General features: G+C 43.5%; 3 protein-coding genes across 3 annotated transcripts in view; 2 read left to right on the top strand and 1 right to left on the bottom strand.

Moving 5' to 3' along the window:
* The window catches only part of coro7 (coronin 7), a 103,479-nt gene extending 98,562 nt beyond the window's left edge, over nucleotides 1–4,917 (top strand). Inside the window, exons 19-28 of the mRNA XM_070923049.1 lie at nucleotides 17–159; nucleotides 288–392; nucleotides 775–860; nucleotides 1,104–1,245; nucleotides 1,332–1,421; nucleotides 1,589–1,705; nucleotides 1,836–1,971; nucleotides 2,089–2,180; nucleotides 2,644–2,730; nucleotides 2,999–4,917. Coding sequence (XP_070779150.1) covers nucleotides 17–159; nucleotides 288–392; nucleotides 775–860; nucleotides 1,104–1,245; nucleotides 1,332–1,421; nucleotides 1,589–1,705; nucleotides 1,836–1,971; nucleotides 2,089–2,180; nucleotides 2,644–2,730; nucleotides 2,999–3,007 — 1,007 coding nt within the window. The 3' untranslated portion in view covers nucleotides 3,008–4,917. The remainder of the gene's footprint in view (nucleotides 1–16; nucleotides 160–287; nucleotides 393–774; nucleotides 861–1,103; nucleotides 1,246–1,331; nucleotides 1,422–1,588; nucleotides 1,706–1,835; nucleotides 1,972–2,088; nucleotides 2,181–2,643; nucleotides 2,731–2,998) is intronic.
* A 749-nt stretch (nucleotides 4,918–5,666) lies between these two features.
* Nucleotides 5,667–8,171, top strand: pam16 (presequence translocase associated motor 16). Its single transcript, XM_070923051.1, has 5 exons — nucleotides 5,667–5,755; nucleotides 6,204–6,288; nucleotides 6,415–6,551; nucleotides 6,846–6,911; nucleotides 8,014–8,171. The coding sequence occupies exons 1-5, from the start codon at nucleotides 5,753–5,755 to the stop codon at nucleotides 8,086–8,088; spliced, it is 366 nt and encodes a 121-aa protein (XP_070779152.1). The 5' UTR covers nucleotides 5,667–5,752; the 3' UTR covers nucleotides 8,089–8,171.
* A 4,750-nt stretch (nucleotides 8,172–12,921) lies between these two features.
* Nucleotides 12,922–16,705, bottom strand: glis2b (GLIS family zinc finger 2b). The gene is made up of 6 exons (XM_070923771.1): nucleotides 16,522–16,705; nucleotides 15,851–15,978; nucleotides 14,239–14,376; nucleotides 13,977–14,110; nucleotides 13,759–13,877; nucleotides 12,922–13,661 (listed from the first exon to the last, which is right to left on the bottom strand). Exons 1-6 carry the CDS (start codon nucleotides 16,697–16,699, stop codon nucleotides 12,922–12,924), a joined length of 1,437 nt encoding a protein of 478 aa, XP_070779872.1. The 5' UTR covers nucleotides 16,700–16,705.
* Nucleotides 16,706–21,898: the final 5,193 nt, after the last annotated feature.

Raw genomic sequence — 21,898 nt, 5'->3', positions numbered from 1 at the left:
TTGTGACCCCTCGTAGGCCACACGGAGAAGATTTACTCCATCAAGTTCCACCCTCTGGCCAGCGGACTCCTTGTGTCTTCATCCTACGATCTCACAGTCAGACTGTGGAACCTGGAGACCGGAGAGCAGGTCAAACTCCTCACTGGACACCAGGACCAGGTGGGTTACCAAGATCTACGCCTTGAATCTGAAGACTAAATAAGTAAAACATCAGTGATATGGACTGTTAGCACAGCAGTTTGGTCTCTGAGTCTTCTTCCTTGTTTCCTCTTGTGGGTTATATTCAGGTCTTTGGCATGGCGTGGAGCCCAGATGGCAAGTTTCTGGCCACAGTGTGCAAAGATGGGAAAGTTCGCATCTATGACCCCCGCAAGTCCACTGCACCAGTACAGGTATGTACAACACATTGGATAATATGGGAGGATACAATTTAAATTTCTTTTTTTTTGTCTATAGGAGAGGTGTGTATTGTGAAAATGGTGAAACACACATGTGATGTTGCTCTTTTTCTGGTCTTTACTCTAGAACAACACTTAACTCTTAAGCCACTATTCAGAGCCATGCTGTTTGGTGGAAAAACAAAAAACAAAAACAAAATAATAAACTCAATGAACTGCCTATGTAATCATCTATAGTGAGTTAGAATGTCTAAGAGGCATTGTCAGTCAGGAAGCAAAGCATTACAATGTTGTTGTAGTTTCTTTTTGTTTCAATAACTAATCAAATCTGAAATTAAACACACACTCACACACACTTGCTGTTTTCTTTTTTCAGGAGGGCCCAGGTCCTGAGGGCCATAGAGGAGCTCGTGTGGTGTGGGTGTGTGAGGGCAAGTACCTGTTGGCGTCTGGATTTGACAGGTACTCAACATGGGAAAGACTTTTTTTTAAGTGTCATAAAGCAGGCAAAAATATATTCTAACAAATCAGGTGTATGTGAGCATCCTGCACAAAAGGAAAACCGTTATTTTATTTCCACTGAAAACAGTACAGATAAGTAGTTAAATCATGTGTGGCCCCTTCTGAACTTAAAGGCATCATAATTCAGTGGTCAGACAAAAGAAACGTTAACCACTGACTATCTCTCGTCGTCTTCTTCTGCAGTCGCAGTGAGCGAGGACTCTACATGTACTCCGCTGACTCCCTGTCCTCTGGAGCCATAGCCAACACTTTTGTTAACGTCTCCCCCTCTACACTCATCCCTTTTTATGACCCCGACACCAATGTGGTCATCCTCACTGGAAAAGTAAGCATATAGAAAAGTATGGTTGCATATAAGTTACATTTGAACCACAACTGTGAACAAAACCTGTGTTTCATTTTATTTTCCAGGGTGACACCAGAGTGCACATTTATGAGTTGGTCCCTGAAGAGCCGTACTTCATTGAGTGCAGCAGTTTTAACTCTCCTGAGCCACATAAGGTCCTGAGCTGAACTCCCTCTTACTTTCATCCATTTTCATTGATAAGTCATTCACCATACATCTGCACACATGGACAGCTAGAGTTGTTAGATCTTTTTGAGGCTGTATGCGTTCTTTGTTTTTATTTGCTAAACTCTGACACTTCCTGATTGTTTCCTGTCTGCAGGGCTTGGCCTTTCTGCCCAAGACGGAGTGCAATGTGCGTGATGTGGAGATAGCTGTAGCACTAATGCTCACCAAGACAACCATAGAGCCAGTGGCCTTCAGAGTGCCACGGGTCAAGGTGAGCCAACCACGCCACCTGGTGGATACATGGAAATGCTGCATATCTTCCTTCCTGATTTCTAATAAATGGCTGTGTCTTTTAATTATAGAAGGTATAACTCTATGTGTGTGTGACTCTGGGTCTCCAGAAAGAGTTTTTCCAGGACGATGTGTTCACAGACACAGTGGTCTGTTGGGAACCGGCACTGACTGCCTCTGCCTGGCTGTCCGGCTCCAACGGCCAGCACAAAAAGATCAGCCTAAAGCCTAAAGACATGACGCCAGGTGCGGACACAGACCAGAGAGTCATACCATGTCACCTTGTCTAACACAGCTCTCGTCAGTATTGGATATGTCCTGTTATGTTTCTGTTTTTCATGCTGTGTGTGTGTCTTATTTCAGTGAGTGAGGCCCCCAAAGAGGCTCCAGTCAGGAAATACCTGCCCTCATCTGTTTACCTGGAGGAGAAGACTGATGAACAGAAGAAAGATGAGGTGAGGATGAGCGGAAACACTGTACACTTGTCTTTCCACTGTACGAGCGGTGTCATCCAGAGCATCTTGTCTGGACCCTCGTGAGGTCTTTCCACAGCCTGTCCTGCATCTAGTATGTCAGTCATCCATCATGCACATTATCCACGTCATAATACTCATGTACCTGTAGTAGTTACTGTATAAAATATAACCAGAATCAGAATCAGAATCAGAAATTTATTTCTTTATTGATCCCCAGGGGGAAATTATACAATACCGGTGCTCCCATTCAAGAGTAGAAAGTAGCATAAATTTAGAAATAAAAGTATGTACAAAAATATAAAAAATGAGAAAAATAAAAGTAAAACATATATACAATAGCAATGTATATGTATGAGTATATATATATCTATGTATTGTACTATTGTGTATGAATATATATGTATTGCACTGATAACATTGAATATGTGTATGTGTGGCCCAGCTGCTCAGTGCCATGGTGGCAAAGTTGGGGAACATGGACGAACCGCTGCCACAGGAGTCCTTCGAGGGGGTCGACGAGGACGAGTGGGTGAGTGAATGTGACGGAAACAGCTGTGAAGACGAGTCCCGGCGCTCAGAATTAAGAAATTAATTACAACAGCACAGTTTTGTAAAATGATAACACAATGTCATCATATCATCACAACACTGAAAGCGGATGGACGATAACATCAAACTAACACCCAGCTTGAGGTTTTCTAGTACCTTGAGTTATTAAAATGTAATAAAGAGCTTAACATCAAATATACTATATACTATAATCCATCTTTGCTAACTGTGGCTATTGTGTCGTCCAGGATGACTAGAGGGGACGTCATCTTGCCCTTTCGTTCAATCATGGTGCCAACAGCAGAGAGGAGACGCTACGTTGCCGTTTGTGTGTGCGATGGTGCCACCCACTCGACCTCTGAGCTCAATCAGCAAACATCTCAGCCTATCAGCCTACCGCACACACAAAGAATACTGTACAATGTGAAAGTATAAATGATTTTGGGGGGCGGGGGACACAACAACACTTCTGATATATCTGTATGTATCACAATATCTGTTAAGGTTTGGAAAATCGAATGTCAAGTTGTCTAGTTGGTGTTCATCACATCAGACTGCATGAAATTTGACATTTTCAGCTGTAACTCTTTTCTGGGATAAATCTGACATAGTAATTGCTTTGTTATGTTAATGTGGACTGCAAAATTATGAAACACTATTTGTTATATTTCAACAAATACAAGATAATACAGCAAATATCAGAAAATATACATATATAATCGTTATTATAATATTGGGACACCTCAAACATATTTCTGGTAAACCAAGGTGCAAGGTGAATTAAACAGCAGGCAATCATAGCAATAATACTTCATTGCAGTTACTCTGACTACAAACAACTTTCTTAAAGAACTGATGACCATAACTTCTCTTTTTGTCTGTGTTATGTGGCTCTGAAGTGTCCTGATATGTAAAAAAAAAAAATGGCCCTGTCTGTTATTGTCTGATCTCAAGACACCAGGTTGTGTACCATTGCATACAAAGCTGTTATCTGTGTGCACATTTACCTCCACAGTGGACCACTGCTTGCTTTTTCTACTGGCCAGTCACATGAACACGCTCAGTCACAATGTGTCTTTGAAAGATGTAGTGTTGCAAAAAAATATTGTTAATGATCACAATAAGTTAACATTATGCATCTGATTTAAAGAAAACCCTTGTCTTCCTGTTTGGTCAGGTAAAACACACACACACACACACACACACACACACACACACACACACACACACACACACACACACACACACACACACGATTACTGTAACATGCTCAAGCCTTCAACAGCAAAAACCTCACTGAGGATACAACAGGGTCACCAGTGCTCATGTTTAGCCATGAACTGGAATTTCTAATAACAACAACATTAAGTTCACTTTTCTTTGTTTGCCAGTGATAGAATAAAATGCCAGTTTAACATGATAATGTGTTCCTGTATTTGTACAAGCTAGATTTGATTGAATGTTTTGCCATCCAGTGGTCATATAATAAATAGTCTTATAAGTAGGGGTTAAAGGTTAATGAAACTGAGATGTTATTATGCATTGAAAGCCAAACCAGCTCCTTTTTGGAGTTTTTAGAGGGGCCTTTGTACACTCTGAGATGATTGTTTCCTTTCTTTCTTTTCTCGTTCTTTTCTCTGGGCAGTTTAACTTTTAATCATGATCTTTGTTGGTTTTCAGACTGTTTGGGGATATTCCTCGCTTAAACAAGCAAATTTTCTTATCTAATGTTTATTAGTAGTAAGTAATCATGGTGTTCATTAGACAATTACAGTACAGTATTAATAACTTACGATGCAGCCATCATGTCATTTCCAATCAGGGCTTCAGCAATATCCTCAATAATCCAGGCTTCAACCCACCAAGTTTGTTTACAACAACTGATGGACTGAAGTGAACCATCCATTCAGCCACACATGGTCGTGCACATCATGTAGTACACATGAACTGCAGGTGTCGTCAGTGTTGGTGTGATGTATTCTGTATGTGCTTGTGGTTCTCGACCTTTTAATGTTTGGATTGGACTAACTTCCATTGTGTTAAAAAGAGATCTTCCTTTTTATACAGTGAGTAAAGCATTGTTGTTGTTTATTTCTGTCTTACTTGAGAAATGGTTTGTGGATTTTTTTCAATATTGTCTTGCAATAAACTCCTTTTGAGCCCATTACAGCTTGTCCTTTTGTGATTAGGTCACCATGACAATCACAGTGAATAAATACACGGGAATGGCTCATAAACTGAAGTGATTTGTGAGCTTTGGTGAAGACTGAGATGGCCCATGTGGGGCACAGAAAATAAATTAAACATGCACATAAATGGACAAACACATTGAACGTGTCCTTAACTATACTGAGCATAATATTGTATATGTTAATTGTATGAAATGCATGGTTTTATTATAGTTTTAGGGTGCCTTTTTAAACATCTGGCAAGGGACAACAGATGGAAACAAACCAAAAAATAATTATCTTTGACAAATATTCTAATGAATATATGTATATGGATGTGTGTGTATGTGTATATAAAATAAAGTGTCATACTATCATCAAGGCAGGTAGTCTGACACTTTTGGTGATACTTTCAAAATAAAGTGAAGCTATCAGAATAACACATATGATCATATTCACTGTTTACTATAGTATTCACAGTTTAAGTCGTATATTTCAATATGATTTATTGCAGATTTGTTGCCCTCATATATTTGCTTATCCTACTACATTTAGATTGAATTAATATATATATAAATATATATTTTCTCTTCTTAATAGGAGTTTGTTAACTAGTTTAAGTCTGGTATTAAGTCAAGTCCTGACTAAGAAGCTGCAGTGTGACTTCCCTGCCAGTAGATGTCAGTGTTACAAATATCTCCGTCCACCTGGTTTATCTTTAATTTTGTGCTTTCGATGCTTCCTTGAACTTTGACCCTTAAATAACCTTCATTGGTATACATGTGTGACAACAAGCCGCTCACTGTCCGAGGGAGCCGTATAATATAATATAAAATGGTAAGGATACATTTTGTAATGGTCATGTTTTATATTTCCAAAGTCTTAGCTGACGTCAGCGAGTCAGAGGGGTGTAATGCTAGCTAGTTAGCATTAGCACAAGACGTTGTGTAGCTGCTAGTTTGGTTTTCCAACACCGTTACATAAGGTAGCAGCTTTAGGGAGAAACTAATGCGTTAATTCAAGTCCAAACAGGACGGAGGCGCGTATGGAAACGCTATCGCAGTGTTTATACAACTGTAATGAAGGTGCTTCTTACATCCGCACCTGCAGACACTTACTGCCTCAGTCTGACATCATTATATTTACTGTCACTCACCGAAATGAGGAATACTGACCGACCTTCACGCTCTCTTTTCGTTCCCATGACTGTCATATTACTCGTCTAATGATTGCTTTTTGGTATTAATCTTTGCATTCTTGACGTTGCTTTTCTTTTCCTCTGCAGGCTAAGTACCTTGCACAGATCATAGTGATGGGAGCACAGGTGGTTGGACGTGCATTTGCTCGTGCTTTAAAGCAAGAATATGCAGGTATGACCCATGACTTTGGCCTTCAGCTCTATGAAAAATCATGTATGCTTTCTCATTGTTATAGGTTGTCTAATGAAATGAAGTTGTGAGTAATTGCGTGTGTGTGTCTTGTGTTTTCTCTCACAGCCAGTCAGGCAGCAGCGCAGGCCAGGGGCCGTTCAGGTCAGCAGTCTGCTGCAGCCTCCAGCATCACTGGGATGAGCCTGCAAGAGGCGCAGCAAATCCTCAATATCTCCACACTCACCCCTGAGGAAATTCAGAAGGTACAAACACACTCGCTGTCTCTTTTCTTAACGGACAAACTGTTGGTACTGACTGAAACGATTTATCGATTATCAAAATAGTTACTACTGTGAGTTAACATGAGGACCACACAATTTTACACTTTTGTGAAATTATGGTTAATTTGTTTGTTTATTTGACCATTCATCAACATTATCAACACTTTTCTTTGTCTTCTAATGTAATAATGATCAGAAAATGTGTGAATGTGTCTTTAATGCTGTAAATGAATATTAAATGTGTTACTTGAACACTGAAGTGTTTATCTCTTCCAGAACTACGAGCACCTTTTTAAAGTCAATGACAAGTTGGTGGGCGGTTCATTTTACATACAATCAAAAGTAAGTATTCTGTATCTGAGGATGTGAGACATTTCACTTTACTGTTATTTAAGCAGTATTTAAGTGTGTTTGAGAGTGGTTGGTTAAGGCAACATGTTACTTTTAGAAGAAAATATGACTTTATTGTCCAGTTTGTTTTTAGCTCACCATCCGACCAAATAAATTACAGCTTGAGACATTAACACATGAAATATTATGTAGTAAGATTTGCACGTTTTGTGTTTTTAGTTTAAAATGTTGATTCACCCTCAAGTGCCTGCCAGAGTTTTAAGTCTCAAGCTGAGGAACATTAAAGAAGAGAGCTGTCAGTCAGGATGAAGGTGGCTTTCTCTTGTCCTGACAGTAAACAAATCGCTCAGCTTCATTAGCAGTTGCCCTATTATTATAATCCAGTTGACCAAACTGTGATGTGAAGTTGAATTTTGGCAGTTTGACACACTCTTCGTGACAGTTTTGTAAACTATTTGTAAGAACCATCGTGTGCGTTTCATGAAAATATGGCTTTAGTATTTTCAGCAAAGCTCAGGTGGTAGCGTGGGGCTGTGCCAAGATAATCCAAACTTTTTTTGCAGACAATTATCTGATTCCAAGAGAGCTTTTTTTTAATGAGAAAATAATAAAGAGCACATAGACTGTTCAGTACATTGATCTATCATGTATACTGAAACCTCTTTGATGGTTTGAGCTTGATGGCTGTTTAAGTTTCTTTGAATCTTTCTTACCCTCAGTGTTTTCACCCTCAGGAGTTAGATGTTTTTTGTGGCACAGAATAGTCATGTAATGAGTTTATGCTTTTGGTAACAGTGATACTCAGCAGTGCCCTTAGTAACTCTGTTTACTTGTTTTGCTCATAACATCAAAACAAATAATGATCAGTTCTCTTTCTGGTTTTGTGTCTGTGTTAAATATCAAATTATGACTCATGTGACTCTGAGTGTGTGGGAGGAATCCGCTCTTTGGGCCGGGTCGTGTTCAAAATTATGTTGTTGCTGATGTTATCGCTCACCCATTCCTCTCTGCTCTGAGTGAACCATAGTGTGATTAAAGTGTCTTCCCCTTCTCTCAGTCAGTATTATTGTTGTTTGTTTGTGTTTGTGTCCAGGTGGTGCGGGCTAAAGAGCGTCTAGACGAGGAACTAAGTATTCAGACACAAAAGCAGCAGAAAACGGAAACATGAAATCTGAACTGATGCTTGCCCGGTCTTTCCTCTCCCCATCCTCTGTAAATTATAACCCAATAAAAGCCTTCTCTTTTTCTTTAGCCTTGACTTTGTGGTATTTTGGGGGGCAATGAAAGGGAAGCACAAACATTTCAATCATATGTGAAATGCTATAAATGATTTGCAATTATCTAAATCCACAAAGAAGTGCTTTTACTTATGTAAGTTTTCAACTTGCGTGGATTTGAACACCTGAAACGCTGAATACAGTGCGGCTTGTTGACTATTAATCAGGGTAATATGATTGTTTTTATTCAGGTTAAGTGTAATTGCAGCATCAAGTGTGCACATGGTTGGTCTAAATGGGCAGAATCACATGTATATGTACATTTCACATAATATGTAATTAATTGTATATTTGGAACAAAAATGAATATACAAGTTTTATCAAATACAACTTTATTAAACATTTTTCTTTTCATTGACATTATTATCAATATCGTAATAAAATTCCTCTAAAACAGGAGAACACCGCTATGTTGTACCAATTGGAGACTTTTACAACTCTAAAGTTCTGCATGTTCAACCACAGAACATGATGCCAGGAAAAAATATATTTTCATATAATCATTTTTTTTCATATAGTGTATAGCTTCTATATTTTACCTATAATAAAAAGGCACTTGGAAAAATTAAAATACTGACATAATATCTCACAAATGTGCAAAAAAACATAACTTGGAACAGGCCTTGCATGGCCTTAGTCTTATCATTAACCCTTTGTGCAACACCGTGGCACTTCAGTCAATGGCACCCCTTTACAATGACACTGACCTAGCTAGCGAACACAAATTTTGTGCCCTGGATTTCAGTTCCACTTTTCATAGCATTAAGTGAGGGTTACTTTATAATCTCCAGGAGCAAGTACCGCTTTTATAATATCAAACAAAAATAAGACTTTTAGCAACTGAGGATGATTTTTACAATAATTCTTGGTTCCCAAAACAACTGATGAATAACGCTCTACACTGAGAGAGGATGTGGCAGCATCCCCTGTATCTACACACGCTATGAGGGGAACAAAAGTGCAGTTTATTACAGACTGAGCTCAAAGAGTTAATGGATCATACAGCTTATTTAATATTGAAACGTTGTGGACCCTCTGAGGATCCGTGTCATATTGTCCAGCTTTCTGCCGCCGTCTCTGTCCCTAGCTTCGACCTGCAGAGGAGAGACAGACAGACCGGGAGGAGGAGGAGGAGAGCTGCAGCATCTGTGGGTTTCACTGTTGCCACGGAAACCATGTCTAGCCTACTTAACACCTGTTTCTTATGACATCACACACCAGGATTGTCCACTCACAGCGAGAGATTCTATTCAATACGCAGCCTGAACCCAGAGACAGGCCACTGTGTGTGTGTGTGTGTGGTGAGGGGAGGGAGGGGTTGTCTGTGATCATGACTAAGAATTAACGAGGCAGAAACACAGGTATGCAGTTCATCTCTGCTGTGAATCCTCACAGGCCTGTGGGCTGCCTGACAAAGAGCCCGTCTTCAGACAGGGAGGATTACATTTGTTTTTGTTTACTGTCAATTCGGCTCGTTAGTTTGCCTGTTTTCCCCATCTCTGGTAAAAAGCTTCGTGGCCGGGAGGTGGGGGAGTTGAGCCTTTTGGGTTTAATCTATAAAAAAAAAAAAAAAAAGAAAGAAAAAAACCCAGAGGGCAGACAGAGTTCAGTGGCCTAGTTTTCTGCATGCTGGTATGCCTGTGAGTGGCTGCCACATTGGGCACAGCACAGCTAGTGACTTCAGAGCTGAGAGGGCCGTTTGCAGGGTAGGTGGCCAGATGGACGGCGACTGCACAGCACAGCTATCCTCTGCCTCTTTTCCTCTGCTGGTGCACAGCCTCTCCCCTCATCTCTCCTGTCCATTCATTTATTCATTCAGCCAATCCTTTCTCTCTGTGCTCTCATGCTTTCCCAGTGCAGCCCGCCATTTCACAGTCGGATGTTATGTCTCTACGCTTTCCCTTTATCTGAAGTCAGAACAAAAGAAGGCAGATTTGCAAATCTAATTTAACCCAAAAATAATGAATACAGATGTGTATTTTATGCCCACACCCTCTCTAAATGAATATCAGTACGCCAATGTGATTGTCATGGAGGAATGTGATGTCATTGGGTCCACTGGATACCCCCATAAACCCTTAACCCTCGAGAGCAGTGGTCTCCAACCTTTTTGGCTTGTTACCCCCTACAATAAAACAAAATCATCTGTACTTATGACCCCTCGTCACAGTTTATGTACTTAGTTTGGACAATGTGTTGTGACACGTTGTTTCACTGAAGGGTTTTGCAGCCCTGAGCAGGTAAATATATTCATTATTTCACAAGAAACAAGAGTTACCATGCCAGCAGCTCTGTGAGGCTGTACTTGTTTTGAGCTAAAAGCTAACAGCAGCATGCTAACATGCTCACAGTGACAGTGTAACATGGTTATGTTTGGCAGGTAATATTTACCAGGTTCCCCATCTTAGTTTAGCATATTAGAATGCTAACGTTTGAAAATTAATACCCAACACAAAGTACAGCTGATTTTTAAAGTTAAAATTTTGACCTGATGAAAAAAAGGTTACGGGATCACTAAAGTTATTACAATTAATCCTGATGGGAACAAGAATGTCTGTACAAAATCTCATGGCAATCCACGCCACACCACTAGCAGGAAATTGAAAAAAATGTAAAAGAACACTTTTCCTCTTTCTTATATAAATATTGTCATCTTGAGGCCCTTCAGATTTATCCCTAACCCCCGGTGTTGGTAACCACTGCCCTCTTCTCCTCAACCCCTCTAAAGACTCATCCTCGACAGCAGAAAGCTGAGCGCAGAGCAGCCATCGCAGAACACAAGAAGCAACTTCAACATCAGAAAAAATGTCTCGTCTGAACAACAGCAACAACAGCAAAAAAAAAGACAAGAATATAAAACAGCAATAACTGATTATTTCTAAGACTGGGCGATGGGAAAGTAAGACCACCAACATAAGCAGATGGGGAGAGGAGAGATGGAGGGTGTGACAGTCTCTTGAGGGAATGTTCCTTGTGTTGTGGTGTTGTGTGTCCTCTCCTGCTCCCCTAAACGCTCCTCTGTGGAGATGGCAGTCAAACGTCACACATACATTAGCATTGAGCAACACAAGCCTGGAAAGACCCCACAGCAAAATCGACCCTTGCAGAAAAATGGAATAAGAGCAAACTAGTTTTCAAAGATGAATTGGCAGTAACATTTTATAAAACATCTAAGGAATAGATATAGTGTGTGGTAAGTGCATGTTGACTGCTTAATCGAACCATGAGAAAAGTTTTCCCAGAAGTTAAATGAGTCTTTTTTTGTCTTTTTTTTTTGCCCCTTTGGACAGAGTAAAATGAGGCAGTTTGCAATAGTGTGGCTTCCTAGTCAGTCCAGCTGTATGTGGCATTGAGTGCATCACACCCCCCTCTGTGGCACAATACGTGCATCCCTCTTTCCCCTCTCCAGGTATTTTTGGCACAGCATGGGGACTAAACTTCAACCAACAAGGCTAAGTTGGGCTTTGACTGGACGGCCGCCTGTTTTTCACGGCTGGTTTTTGGGTCAGGTCACTTTTTAAAATACAAGACACTAGTGTTTATCACCACAGTGGCCCTTTCATACACAAACTGGCTGTGTTGAGTCAATTACGGGAAAGCAGCTGGACAATCCAGCAAGTAAAACAGTGCGAGTTCTGTAAATGGCAAGCGGGATGTTGTGTATCGTGTCCAACCAGAGGGGGGAGCCAGACACGCCAGTGCCTTAATTTTCACTTGTGTAAAAGAGGAAGATGATTGGCCATTGCCAGGTGATGTAACACCATTTGTCTGTGTCAAGTCCACAGTTCGCTCTGTGCCCTAAAAGACCCTATTCTGCACGCCTGGCACACATTCTTGTAGGTCACCCTCCCCAAACTGGGGACAGATTGTCAAAAGTACCCTCTCCCAGTTTCTGTTACACTGGGGGGGAGCTGAGAGGTTAGCAGCAGTTTTGAGGTTTCGATACTATAACCAGTTGACACTATTAAGTGCTGTGTTTAATTGAACTGTCTCAGAGCTGAAGCTGCAGCCTTTTCCTGGACAAATCCAAGACAGTTTGAGTTCACTTGCTTTGGTACGGCAAGCCTGTCTGAATCATATTAATCACAGCGGCCTGTGAGAAATAGGTCATAACTTTAAAATCAACTGTGAAGAATTTTCCTGTTAACGTGCACGTTTGCCTAACTGTGAGTGCGTCATTCAGTTTCATGGTGTATCTATCTCACTGCTAAGCTGGAGGCACACCGTCGATGAAGTGTAGTCATATAAATACTTATCAATGAAATCAGGACTTTTGTGAAAACACAGAGCACTAAGACTGTCACGTTCATGGTCCCTGTCCACAGAACCAGCAAACAGGAATGAATAAAGTATAAAATAAGAGAGCAAAGAGGAGCCCGTTGTCAGGCCTTGGGAGAGGCCAAACATGGTCCTGAACGGAGTTCTTGGGCCCCAAGTTTAGTTTCCCATCAATACAAGAGGCTTGCGTTGTATACATAATTCTTGTGAGGTGTAGTGTTATCTATTGTTTTGCTGATTGAAGGTTTGATGAGTTTCTCTATAGTTTTTTTGCCTTTTCCAACCCCTCTCTGAAATGCATTGCCTGGATTTGATTGTGCGAGCCAATCCCTATCACCTTTGACCACCCGTACCCTCACTATGGCGTTCACCCTCCCATCCTGACCCCCTGAGCTCTTCTGGAATGTGTGTGTGTGTGTGTAGGTGTGTGTGTGTGTGTGTGTGTATCAGTTGACCACAGCTGGCTTGAGCACCACGGTGCCTGAGGGGATGACCACCCAGGACAGGGGATCATGAGACCCTGTGGAGAGGTTCAGGACCCCCCCAGTTATCTCGCTCTTGGCCTCCTCACCCCGGCCCTTCTTGGCCTGCTGGCTCTGGGCCCTGCGGTCAGACGAGGCCCCCAACATGGGCACCATCGGCAGGCCCAGGGCCGAGGAGGGGAACGCCGGGGAGAGCAGAGGGGACTTGGCGAGGCCCAGCGGGGAGCTGCTGAAGGACAGGATGGGTGTGCCTCCCAGGCTGCCTGGAGGTGAGTTGGGGCAACCCAGTGTGCTGAGGTCCAGGGGCCGAGGACTGAGGGGGGACAGGGGCAGGGTGCCACCAAGACCCTGCAGAGCGTGGCCTCCCAGGAGAGCAGCCGCTGCCCCTGGGATGATAATGTGGGCTGCGCTCACATAAGACAGCTCTGAATCCTTCCCCACTTCGCTAGCGAGCCCTCCACTTTGACTCCCCCTCAGCAGGGAGCCCACCCCACCTGGGGAGCCCTGCTCCTGAGCCACAAAGTGGCCGTGGGCCTTGATGTGCTTGCGGAGAGAGCTGGGGTCTGTGTAGCGCTTCAGGCAGCCCACCATCTTGCAGTAGTAGGGCTTATCCACATAGTGTGTGCGTGTGTGTTTGAAGCGGTCACTGGAGTTGGAGTAACGTTTGTTGCAACCCTCGTAGGGACAAATGTAGGGCTTTTCACCTGCAGAGAGGAGAGATCATCCAGATGTTGAGAATTCATTCACTTAGGAAACACATATTTGTCATTTGTGTTTTGTTTCATTGGGTGCACCACTGACCTGTGTGTGACCGGTTGTGTATCTTGAGGTTCTCCAGGCGAGAGAAGCTCTTGTTGCAGGTGGGACAGCGGTGAGGCTTCTCATTAGTGTGAGTGCGGATGTGGATGAGCATCTTGTACCTGCAGCCACACATAAAAAGGTTAATTCTAGCAGCTTCTTCTTGAATTCTCCCCTCATACGTACACTTGATGAATTACCCAAGTGTATGATTTTCTCACCTGGCATTGAAACCCCTCCCTTTGCGAGCACAGCCCTCCCAGTGGCAGCAGTACCCAGAATCCTTTTCAGGTTTGACATGGAAGTCGTTGACATGATCCACCAGGTCTTGCAGGGAGTCAAAGAGCAGATGGCACTGGAGGAGGGAAAACAGTCAGCATTTCAAATGAATTGATGTGATAATGAAGTGATTTTGATCTGATCCTAGTTTGACACGATCAGCACGGTCAGAAAATGTGGTTCCCTTTAGTTTCTTTCTCTCACCTTCTTCCAGTGGCAGGCCAGTTGTTCATCCGCTGAGAGGTCAGGAGAGGCTCTCTTGTCGCTCGTCTGGCTAATGAACATGGAGGAGGGCAGGTGAAGTCCCCCCCCAGCTCCGATTGGCACAAAAAACTGAAAGGCCTGTGAGATGTGAGAATTCTGATAAATAGAAAAAGAGAAGAAAAAAAAAAGACCAACAGGGTATCAATCCACTGCACAGACAAGAAAGAAACATGCACAGCTTTAGTTTATGTTTGCTGCAATGTGCTTCAAGAAAATACAGTTTGATGTAATGAAAATTAGATGCCTGACCCTAGAAAAATAGTATAAAAAGACATGAAAAATAAAATGGTGGGTGCACCTTAAAAAACACAACGATGACTGCTCACAATCGTGAGTGCAGCATTGTCTACATGGCATAACTGAGAATAGACCAGCTGGATGACACAAACGGGTCAGACGGCCTCACTGAGAAAATATTTGACAGAGACGAAAGTCTTTCTTTTCATCAACGGAGTACAGAACTGCTGATCTTCATCTTTCCCTTCAAAAATCCATTTTTTTCCCTCTTTTCCCCTCTCTAGAGTCACCTGCTGAGTGCTACAAAACCTCCCTACGTCCCTGAGCTCTGCACGAGCTGTAAGATTCACTGAACCTCAGCTGGGGCTCAAAGAGCTAATGCACCGGCTCACACGCAAACACACCCACACACACACACACACAGAGTAACTTAGCTCAGGCAGAAAACAGAGAGGAGTCTTAATGAAAAGTGTGGGACACATGGGTCCGAGCTGCCTTGCGAGAGTAGGGAAGCACAGAGAGAGAGAATAAGGGTGCAAAAGGATCACAATCCTGTGGCTGTCTCATCGTCTTCAGCTATGTCAGAAATGTGTATGTGACAAATTTCATAAAATGAGACCAATTCCCTGCGCCGAGCTCTGCCTCTGCATGCAGAACTATGTGAGCTGCTTTGTGAGATGCTGTAGGGGAGAGAACATGTGAGTGTGAGTGTGTGCAGCTGTTCCTCAATAAGAAACGCTTGTGAGAGAGCAAGGGGGAGGGAAAGCATCCTATCCGCGTCCTCGGGGGATAAGTAAAGCGTAGAGTGTGTGTAATGATGGGGTCAGGGGCTATCTGGGACTCAGTGGGACGCCGGGCGCCTGAATGGTCCCAGCCAGCGTGTCTCAATTCAATTGGGAGAGAATTGAATTAAGCGGCGTGAGGTCTGCATGGCTGTACCTTGCCTTAAATCTGATTATACACACACGAATACACACACACGTCATGCCAGTGGGGCCACTGAGTGCAAGTTGCACAGACAGAAGCACTTGTTGGGGACACAAGACGTGTTTGATAAGAGCTGCCTCCCCTCTCTCTCTCTCACACACACACACAGGCCTCACACCCCTTGCATAGCCTGATTCCCAAACCAATGTTGTTCCTGATTTGCTGACCCCAGCAGGCTGAGTCACTCTATGATATAAACAGGAAAGTGTTGGCCTCTCACTACTGCACTGAAAGACACTGTTTATTCTTTCAACAACTCAGTGGAACACCTTTACTGTTACTGTGTGTGTGTGTGTGTGTGTGTGTGCGCACGCTCAGTCATACTCACCCCTGAGGGGATGTAGTTGCCGGTCATTTCTGGAGAGCTGGGGGTGTGGCGGGAGGAGGGAGACATGCTCAGGTCCACCGCAGGGGGGGTGGGGGTGTCTGTTCGATCATGAGGGACCACCTGTACACCTGATAAAACACACACACACACACACACACACACACACACACACACACACCTGTTAAGGTGACCTCTCACCTGGTCTCACTCTGTCCCATTTTCTCAAACACACACTTTTGCTTTTAGCCATGCTAGCAGCATGCCTCGAGGAATGGCAATGTCGGTCTGTCCACTGCTTTGGTCCAGTCTTAAATATTTCAAGAACTGTTGGATAGATTGCCCTGAAATTTTGCACAGACATTCGTGGTCCCCAGAGGATGTATCCTAATGACTTTAGTGATTCCCTGACTTTTCCTGTAGCACCACCATGAGTTGACATTTCAGGTTTTATGACATTCCCATCAGCCTCAGCTGTACTTTGTGTTTAGTGCTACTCAGCAAATGTTAGCATGCTAAACTAAGATGATTATACCTTTAAACATCAGCATGTTCAGCATTGTCACTGTGATCATGTTAGCATGCTGATGTTAGCATTTAGCTCAAACCACCACTGTGCAGCCTAACAGAGCCTCTATCATGGCCGCTCTAAGTCTGGTTTTGTTGTTACCTACCTGTGTGTGGAGATGCTGGCGAGGCGGGCTCTATCACTGCGGTGCCATCATCTGCCATGCGAAGCTGGCGAGCTCGCTTGGGGTGCAGCGGGGAGAGGGGGGGCGAGCGCGCCCCTCTGTCCCGCCCGTTGGCCCGCCGAGGGAGCTTCAGGTCCAGGGGCTCGTCCAGGGACAGCATGACCACAACCCGCCGACCTCCCACCTGCACAAACAGTCACAGAGGGGGCAGAGTTGAGCCAAGTGGGGAAAATTAAGCATAGCTGGGTTTTCATATAAACACACAATGATAAGCTGCATTCCAAAGTGAAACAGTGACAAACTGCAGAGGACAGGTTCTCACACCTGCAATATTTCCCATGTGAATGTTGTTGAAAGTATCTCACATTCTACAATCTCAGCGGGTAAGAAATACTCTCCAACAATGGTAAACTGACCACAATCCTAAACTGAAACACTGAGCAAACCAAAGAAAAATAAACACACACGCATAGAGATCTGAGTGACCCTCTCCTCCTTTTCCACGCTGACCTTTACTCACACACTCTTCCTGAGGAATGTCTACAATCCAATCCAGATGGTCACCCTCACCACCAGCCCTGCTTTACCCCACCTCTCGGCCAGTCACTGGCCCTTGCACCCTGTCACATCATCCCCACCCCCACAGTGTGCACCTTAAGACCCTATGGACCTTTGAGACCCACCGGCAACCCCCCAGGCCTTCAAGTCCAGCTGCACCCACTCCGTCCAGCTCCTCCTTCCTCTAAACACACTGACCTCTGGACCCAGCCTGAGGGTTGTGGGCAGGGCTCTTCATCTAGCTGTCACGTTGAGTTCCAGTTTGTGGTCTTCCTCTGCAACCAAGACTGATCCAGCATCACCGTGTTGTACCGTGCAAAGACAACAACCAAACACCTAGATGAACCCCGCTAGTCAAAGCAGTTGTTATATCATGACTTTAAATCATATTTGAGGCATCAGAAACAACCATAAAAGGTTAACAATATTCAAAACCTCTTGAATAAATAACACAATTTGAAGTATAAGCCAGATCCTTTCAACTCAAATGTAAATAAATGCTGAGTCTATTCTTATTCATCCAGCATGTACTGCTTCACACATACAGGCGGTGCTAGTACAGTACTGCTGGTTTACAGCCAAGCTCTCCATTCAACACAATGTGTCAGGGTTCACTGCCTCTTCTCACCAGGCTCACACACACGCACACATCTCCTCAAAGCATTTTCCATCTACACATACACACAGTTCACGTAGAACAGCTCCCAGTGTGCATGTTGAGTGTACACCACACACACACGGTCATACTTAGAGAAACACACACACACACTAGTAATTAATCAAACTGTAATTTCAACAAATTCACCCTTCCTCCCTCTCCCTCACACACATGCCGACACACACTCATAGAAGCCTCGGTTGGTAGTGAATGGTGGGCTTTGAGAGCGACTGGCCAGGGGCCACATGAGAAGCCCTTGTGTCTGGGAGGCACGGAGCAGAGAGGTCACCAGGTTCACCAGCCCAACGAGGGGATGGCCACCAGCTCACACACACACACACACACACACACACACACACACACACAATCATACACACAGTAAGAGGGGGTGCACAGGCTCAATCAGCCATAGATAAGAGGATGATGATACACACACTGATGCAAACATAGGAACATACTGTATGAACAAGCACACAGAGTAGCATTATAGAATTATCAGTGAGATCTTTCTGTGCCAACTCATATCTCATTTATATCTATCACTCATGTCCCTCACATGCACATAAAGAAACAGCTTTGGTTTTCATCTGATTATAAACCACCCTGACAAGCACATGACCCACCGGTGCATCTTGATGCGCAGTTTAGAACGACTTAACACTGAAATGTTGGTCATAATTTAAGACACAAAGAGCAGGAAAACCCCACAGAAGCATGAGCCATGCTAGGAGAAGAGCTTTTACCAAAATTAAGTAACAGAATTAGAAAAGGGCATTTCCAACCGACTGCAGTCAATCACTAAGAAAACCAGATACATCACGACTTCAGGTTTCAAACTAACATTGGAACTGCGCTAAGAAGGGATCTCTTGACGCCCAGAGCAACCAATAACTCTTCCAATACACACATGGACATGAGTTAGGACAGACTTGATAATAATGTGAACCTATCCTTTCATTTGACATTTAAAAGCTACATAAAGGCCCAATTGTGTTTATACTGGCTCTTGGGGGTGGAAGTGTCCTTTTCTTTTACTGTCTAATAATGTCTCCATCATCCCAGATTTTGCTAAATGTGTCCAGTTACACTCGTACAGCAGACTGCTAAACAAAGAGATTTAACCACATCAGTATTATACCATGACACAATACTAAATTGATTGATGTAATTTGTTGTGTGGGCAAATGCTGCCATTAGCTGTGAAAATAAACATGTTCGGATCTGTCAGAGCAGATATGATCCTCATTTAGAATGAGCTGTGGTTTATACCACATCTCTGTTTCTCTCTCCTCTCTTTCCTCTGGACAGGGTGGGTATGACTAACTTACTGTAACTCCAACTACACAGGCTGCCAAGAGTTCTGGCTTTATTGTTTGGCTAAAATAGCAGAAAAGCGCCTGTCATCCACTTTAACAGAATAAAAGCCCTTACCCTGAGGCACAGACCAGGAATCAGCTTAACCTTTTCTACAAATCCTACTCTCATCCACTGCAGGGACAAACTGGCCTCCCATCAGTGCTATAATCCGTGCTATAAAACACAATGAGAAACAGATATGCAACTTTTGGATCCATATAACAGCTCCACCTGCAAACCATTACTATACCTCCATAATGGACTGTGTGGCTCATCTTTTCCAATTTACTAACAGGCCTCCATAGCTACTCCACTCCTGCTCAAACCACAGCCAGTCTACACAACAAAGAGCATTGTTGGTATCATTCAGCTTGTTGCATGTTGGAGAAATGGCAGAAAAATGATAGTAGAATATATAATAGAGTATCCATCTTAGCAAGTAACACAGTTAATGTTAAATCTTTTTCCTTTTAATTCCAACTAAGTGTGTGTGTGTGTGTCATAAGTGTAAATATTTCAAATACTAGTTAAGTATGTAGTTGATCTCATTTTGATATATTTTGCTCATTATTGTTCTATTTATGTACAGCCCTTTGAGACATTGTGATGGTGGGCTGTAATAAACTTTGACTAGAGTTGTGTTGCATGAAAGCTCACACTGGTCTGCACCTCTCTGTGTTTGCGCCCTCAAAGGCCTTTTTACAAAGAAACAGGCACAACAAACAAACAAAATTCACTTGAAACTCTCTTGGACTTCCGAAAAACTCAGCAGGTCATGAGATATCTACAATACCCACTACACCCAAGGCAGCCCATACCGCACTAATGTGTTCCCAGTGGAGTCGGCCAATACAGTCCCCACTGCTGGATTTCACCCCAGCCCACCCTCATGATCATTTCTTAATGGGTAAATAGTAGAGACTGGCCGGGAAGTGACTCACAGCATGTGTGGATCTTGGACTGAACTTACGGGATCTCGACGACATCCATCGAACAGCCACGGTCGCTGAGAGGGGGTTTGTGGGAAATGTGAGACAAAGAGAAAGGGCGACTGAGATAAAGATACAGGGAAGGAAGGAGTACGGTGTCGTCTGTGTGTGCATGCCTGCCTGATATGCGAGTGTGTGTGTAAAGCTCAGTGGCGGATGGCTGTGAAGTTTGTGGAAGGGGTGTTGGCTGGCCCCCATGCAGACTTCCTTGCTCTGCCGTGGGGTCGACAGTCTCTCTGAAAGGCGGCATTGTCCCTTCTCTGGGCCTTCTCTCTCTCTAGCAGAGTAAACACAGCAGCTGAACGGGAGAGAGAGGAGAGAGAGGGATGACCGAAGGGGCCACGGTGAGGATATACGAGGGTGAGGATGAAGGGAGGAGGAAGTGGAGGAGGAAGAGTCCTGAAAGAGGGGTTTGTGTGTGTCCTCTTTGGAAACCCCCATCACCTATCCCCCTACGTAACCCTTGCCCGCCGAGTCCCACATCCACCCCACTGCATTAGGACACCGCCCAAGTCCCTTTGATGAGGCATGGGTGTGTGTGTTCGGGGGGTCGGAGAGTGTGGGAGTCGGCTGATGGGCGAGGCAACGCAGGGGGAGCATCAGGTCAGAGGAGGGCTATGTGTTTTGACACCTCCATGCTCCGAGGCTAGGCTCACATGGATCAGCGCTGACCCTTAACCCTGCTCCAACCGATTGATCTTCAGCCCGATCTGATCTGAGGAGGATCAGATCTGATGGTGCAGAAATGAGAGCCAACAAAAGGCATCAGAACCGTGCAGTTTAAGATGATTATGTTACAGGGTATAAAATCAGATTGTGTAATATTTTGTTTTCTGTGAGGGTTTCGGAGAGTGAGGGAATGTCTGTGTGAGTGTGTACACGTTTTGTGTGACCCCCTCTGAGGTTGGCTGTAACTTAATCTGCCTCCTGCTGTGACCCTGGGAGGTGGTCTGTAGGAGGTAAGCCATCCCTCCCCGGGGCTCTTTGCTCTCTCTGTTTCATTCTCTTTCACACACACACACACACACACACACACACACACTGAACGATAGAGAAAGAACATGGTGGGAAACTTCTGATGGTATTGATGTGATGGTTGGTGTGTTTTAAAACATGCTGCGAGAAAACGTACTTGTAGGAAGTAGAAATTCCTGCAAATCTTGTTGTGACACTGCCTCAATCTTTTTGAGGCTGTGGATATCTGGAAATTAGTGAGCGCAGATGCCCAATCATCGTCACCAAACTAATATGGTCTAGAGAGGTATCCTCCTCCTCTTATAGAGAGTATTCATCCACAGGTGTGCAGGGGAGGTACTAGCTAACACCTGTCAGACGATAATCCTTTGTTTGTGGTCTCAATAAGAAATCCCGTGTTAACTGGCCTGGCCTCATGACCCATCAAACAATCAGGGTTGAGCATAGGTATGAAATACAATATTATGGACAATATTAGTTTGTCACAAATTTTAGATAGCGGCTAATAAGAAAAAAGGATTTGCAGTAGAGAAAAGCCAATGATATTTTTGTTGTCATTTCAAAGCAGGGTCTCCATTACATAGTTTATTCGCCACAACTGTAAAATGTCCTGCTCACTGAATAGGCTGGTCATTATTCTTTAATAGCCATATTTTAAGGGTCCATGTCAAAATATATTTGTTTGTGTAATATGTTTATGTTCAAACATTAATACCAAATAATATAATTTCCAAATATCAAAAGTTATTGCATACATTTTTAAAAAGGTGACCAAATAAGTACAAGAAATCCCCTGTAGTACACCTTCTGCCATCTTAAATCT

Source organism: Enoplosus armatus, chromosome 17 (genome assembly GCF_043641665.1).
Source record: "Enoplosus armatus isolate fEnoArm2 chromosome 17, fEnoArm2.hap1, whole genome shotgun sequence".
Taxonomy (NCBI): domain Eukaryota; kingdom Metazoa; phylum Chordata; class Actinopteri; order Centrarchiformes; family Enoplosidae; genus Enoplosus; species Enoplosus armatus.
Note: the sequence above shows the minus strand (reverse complement) of the source record. Positions and strands in the feature narration are given on the sequence as shown.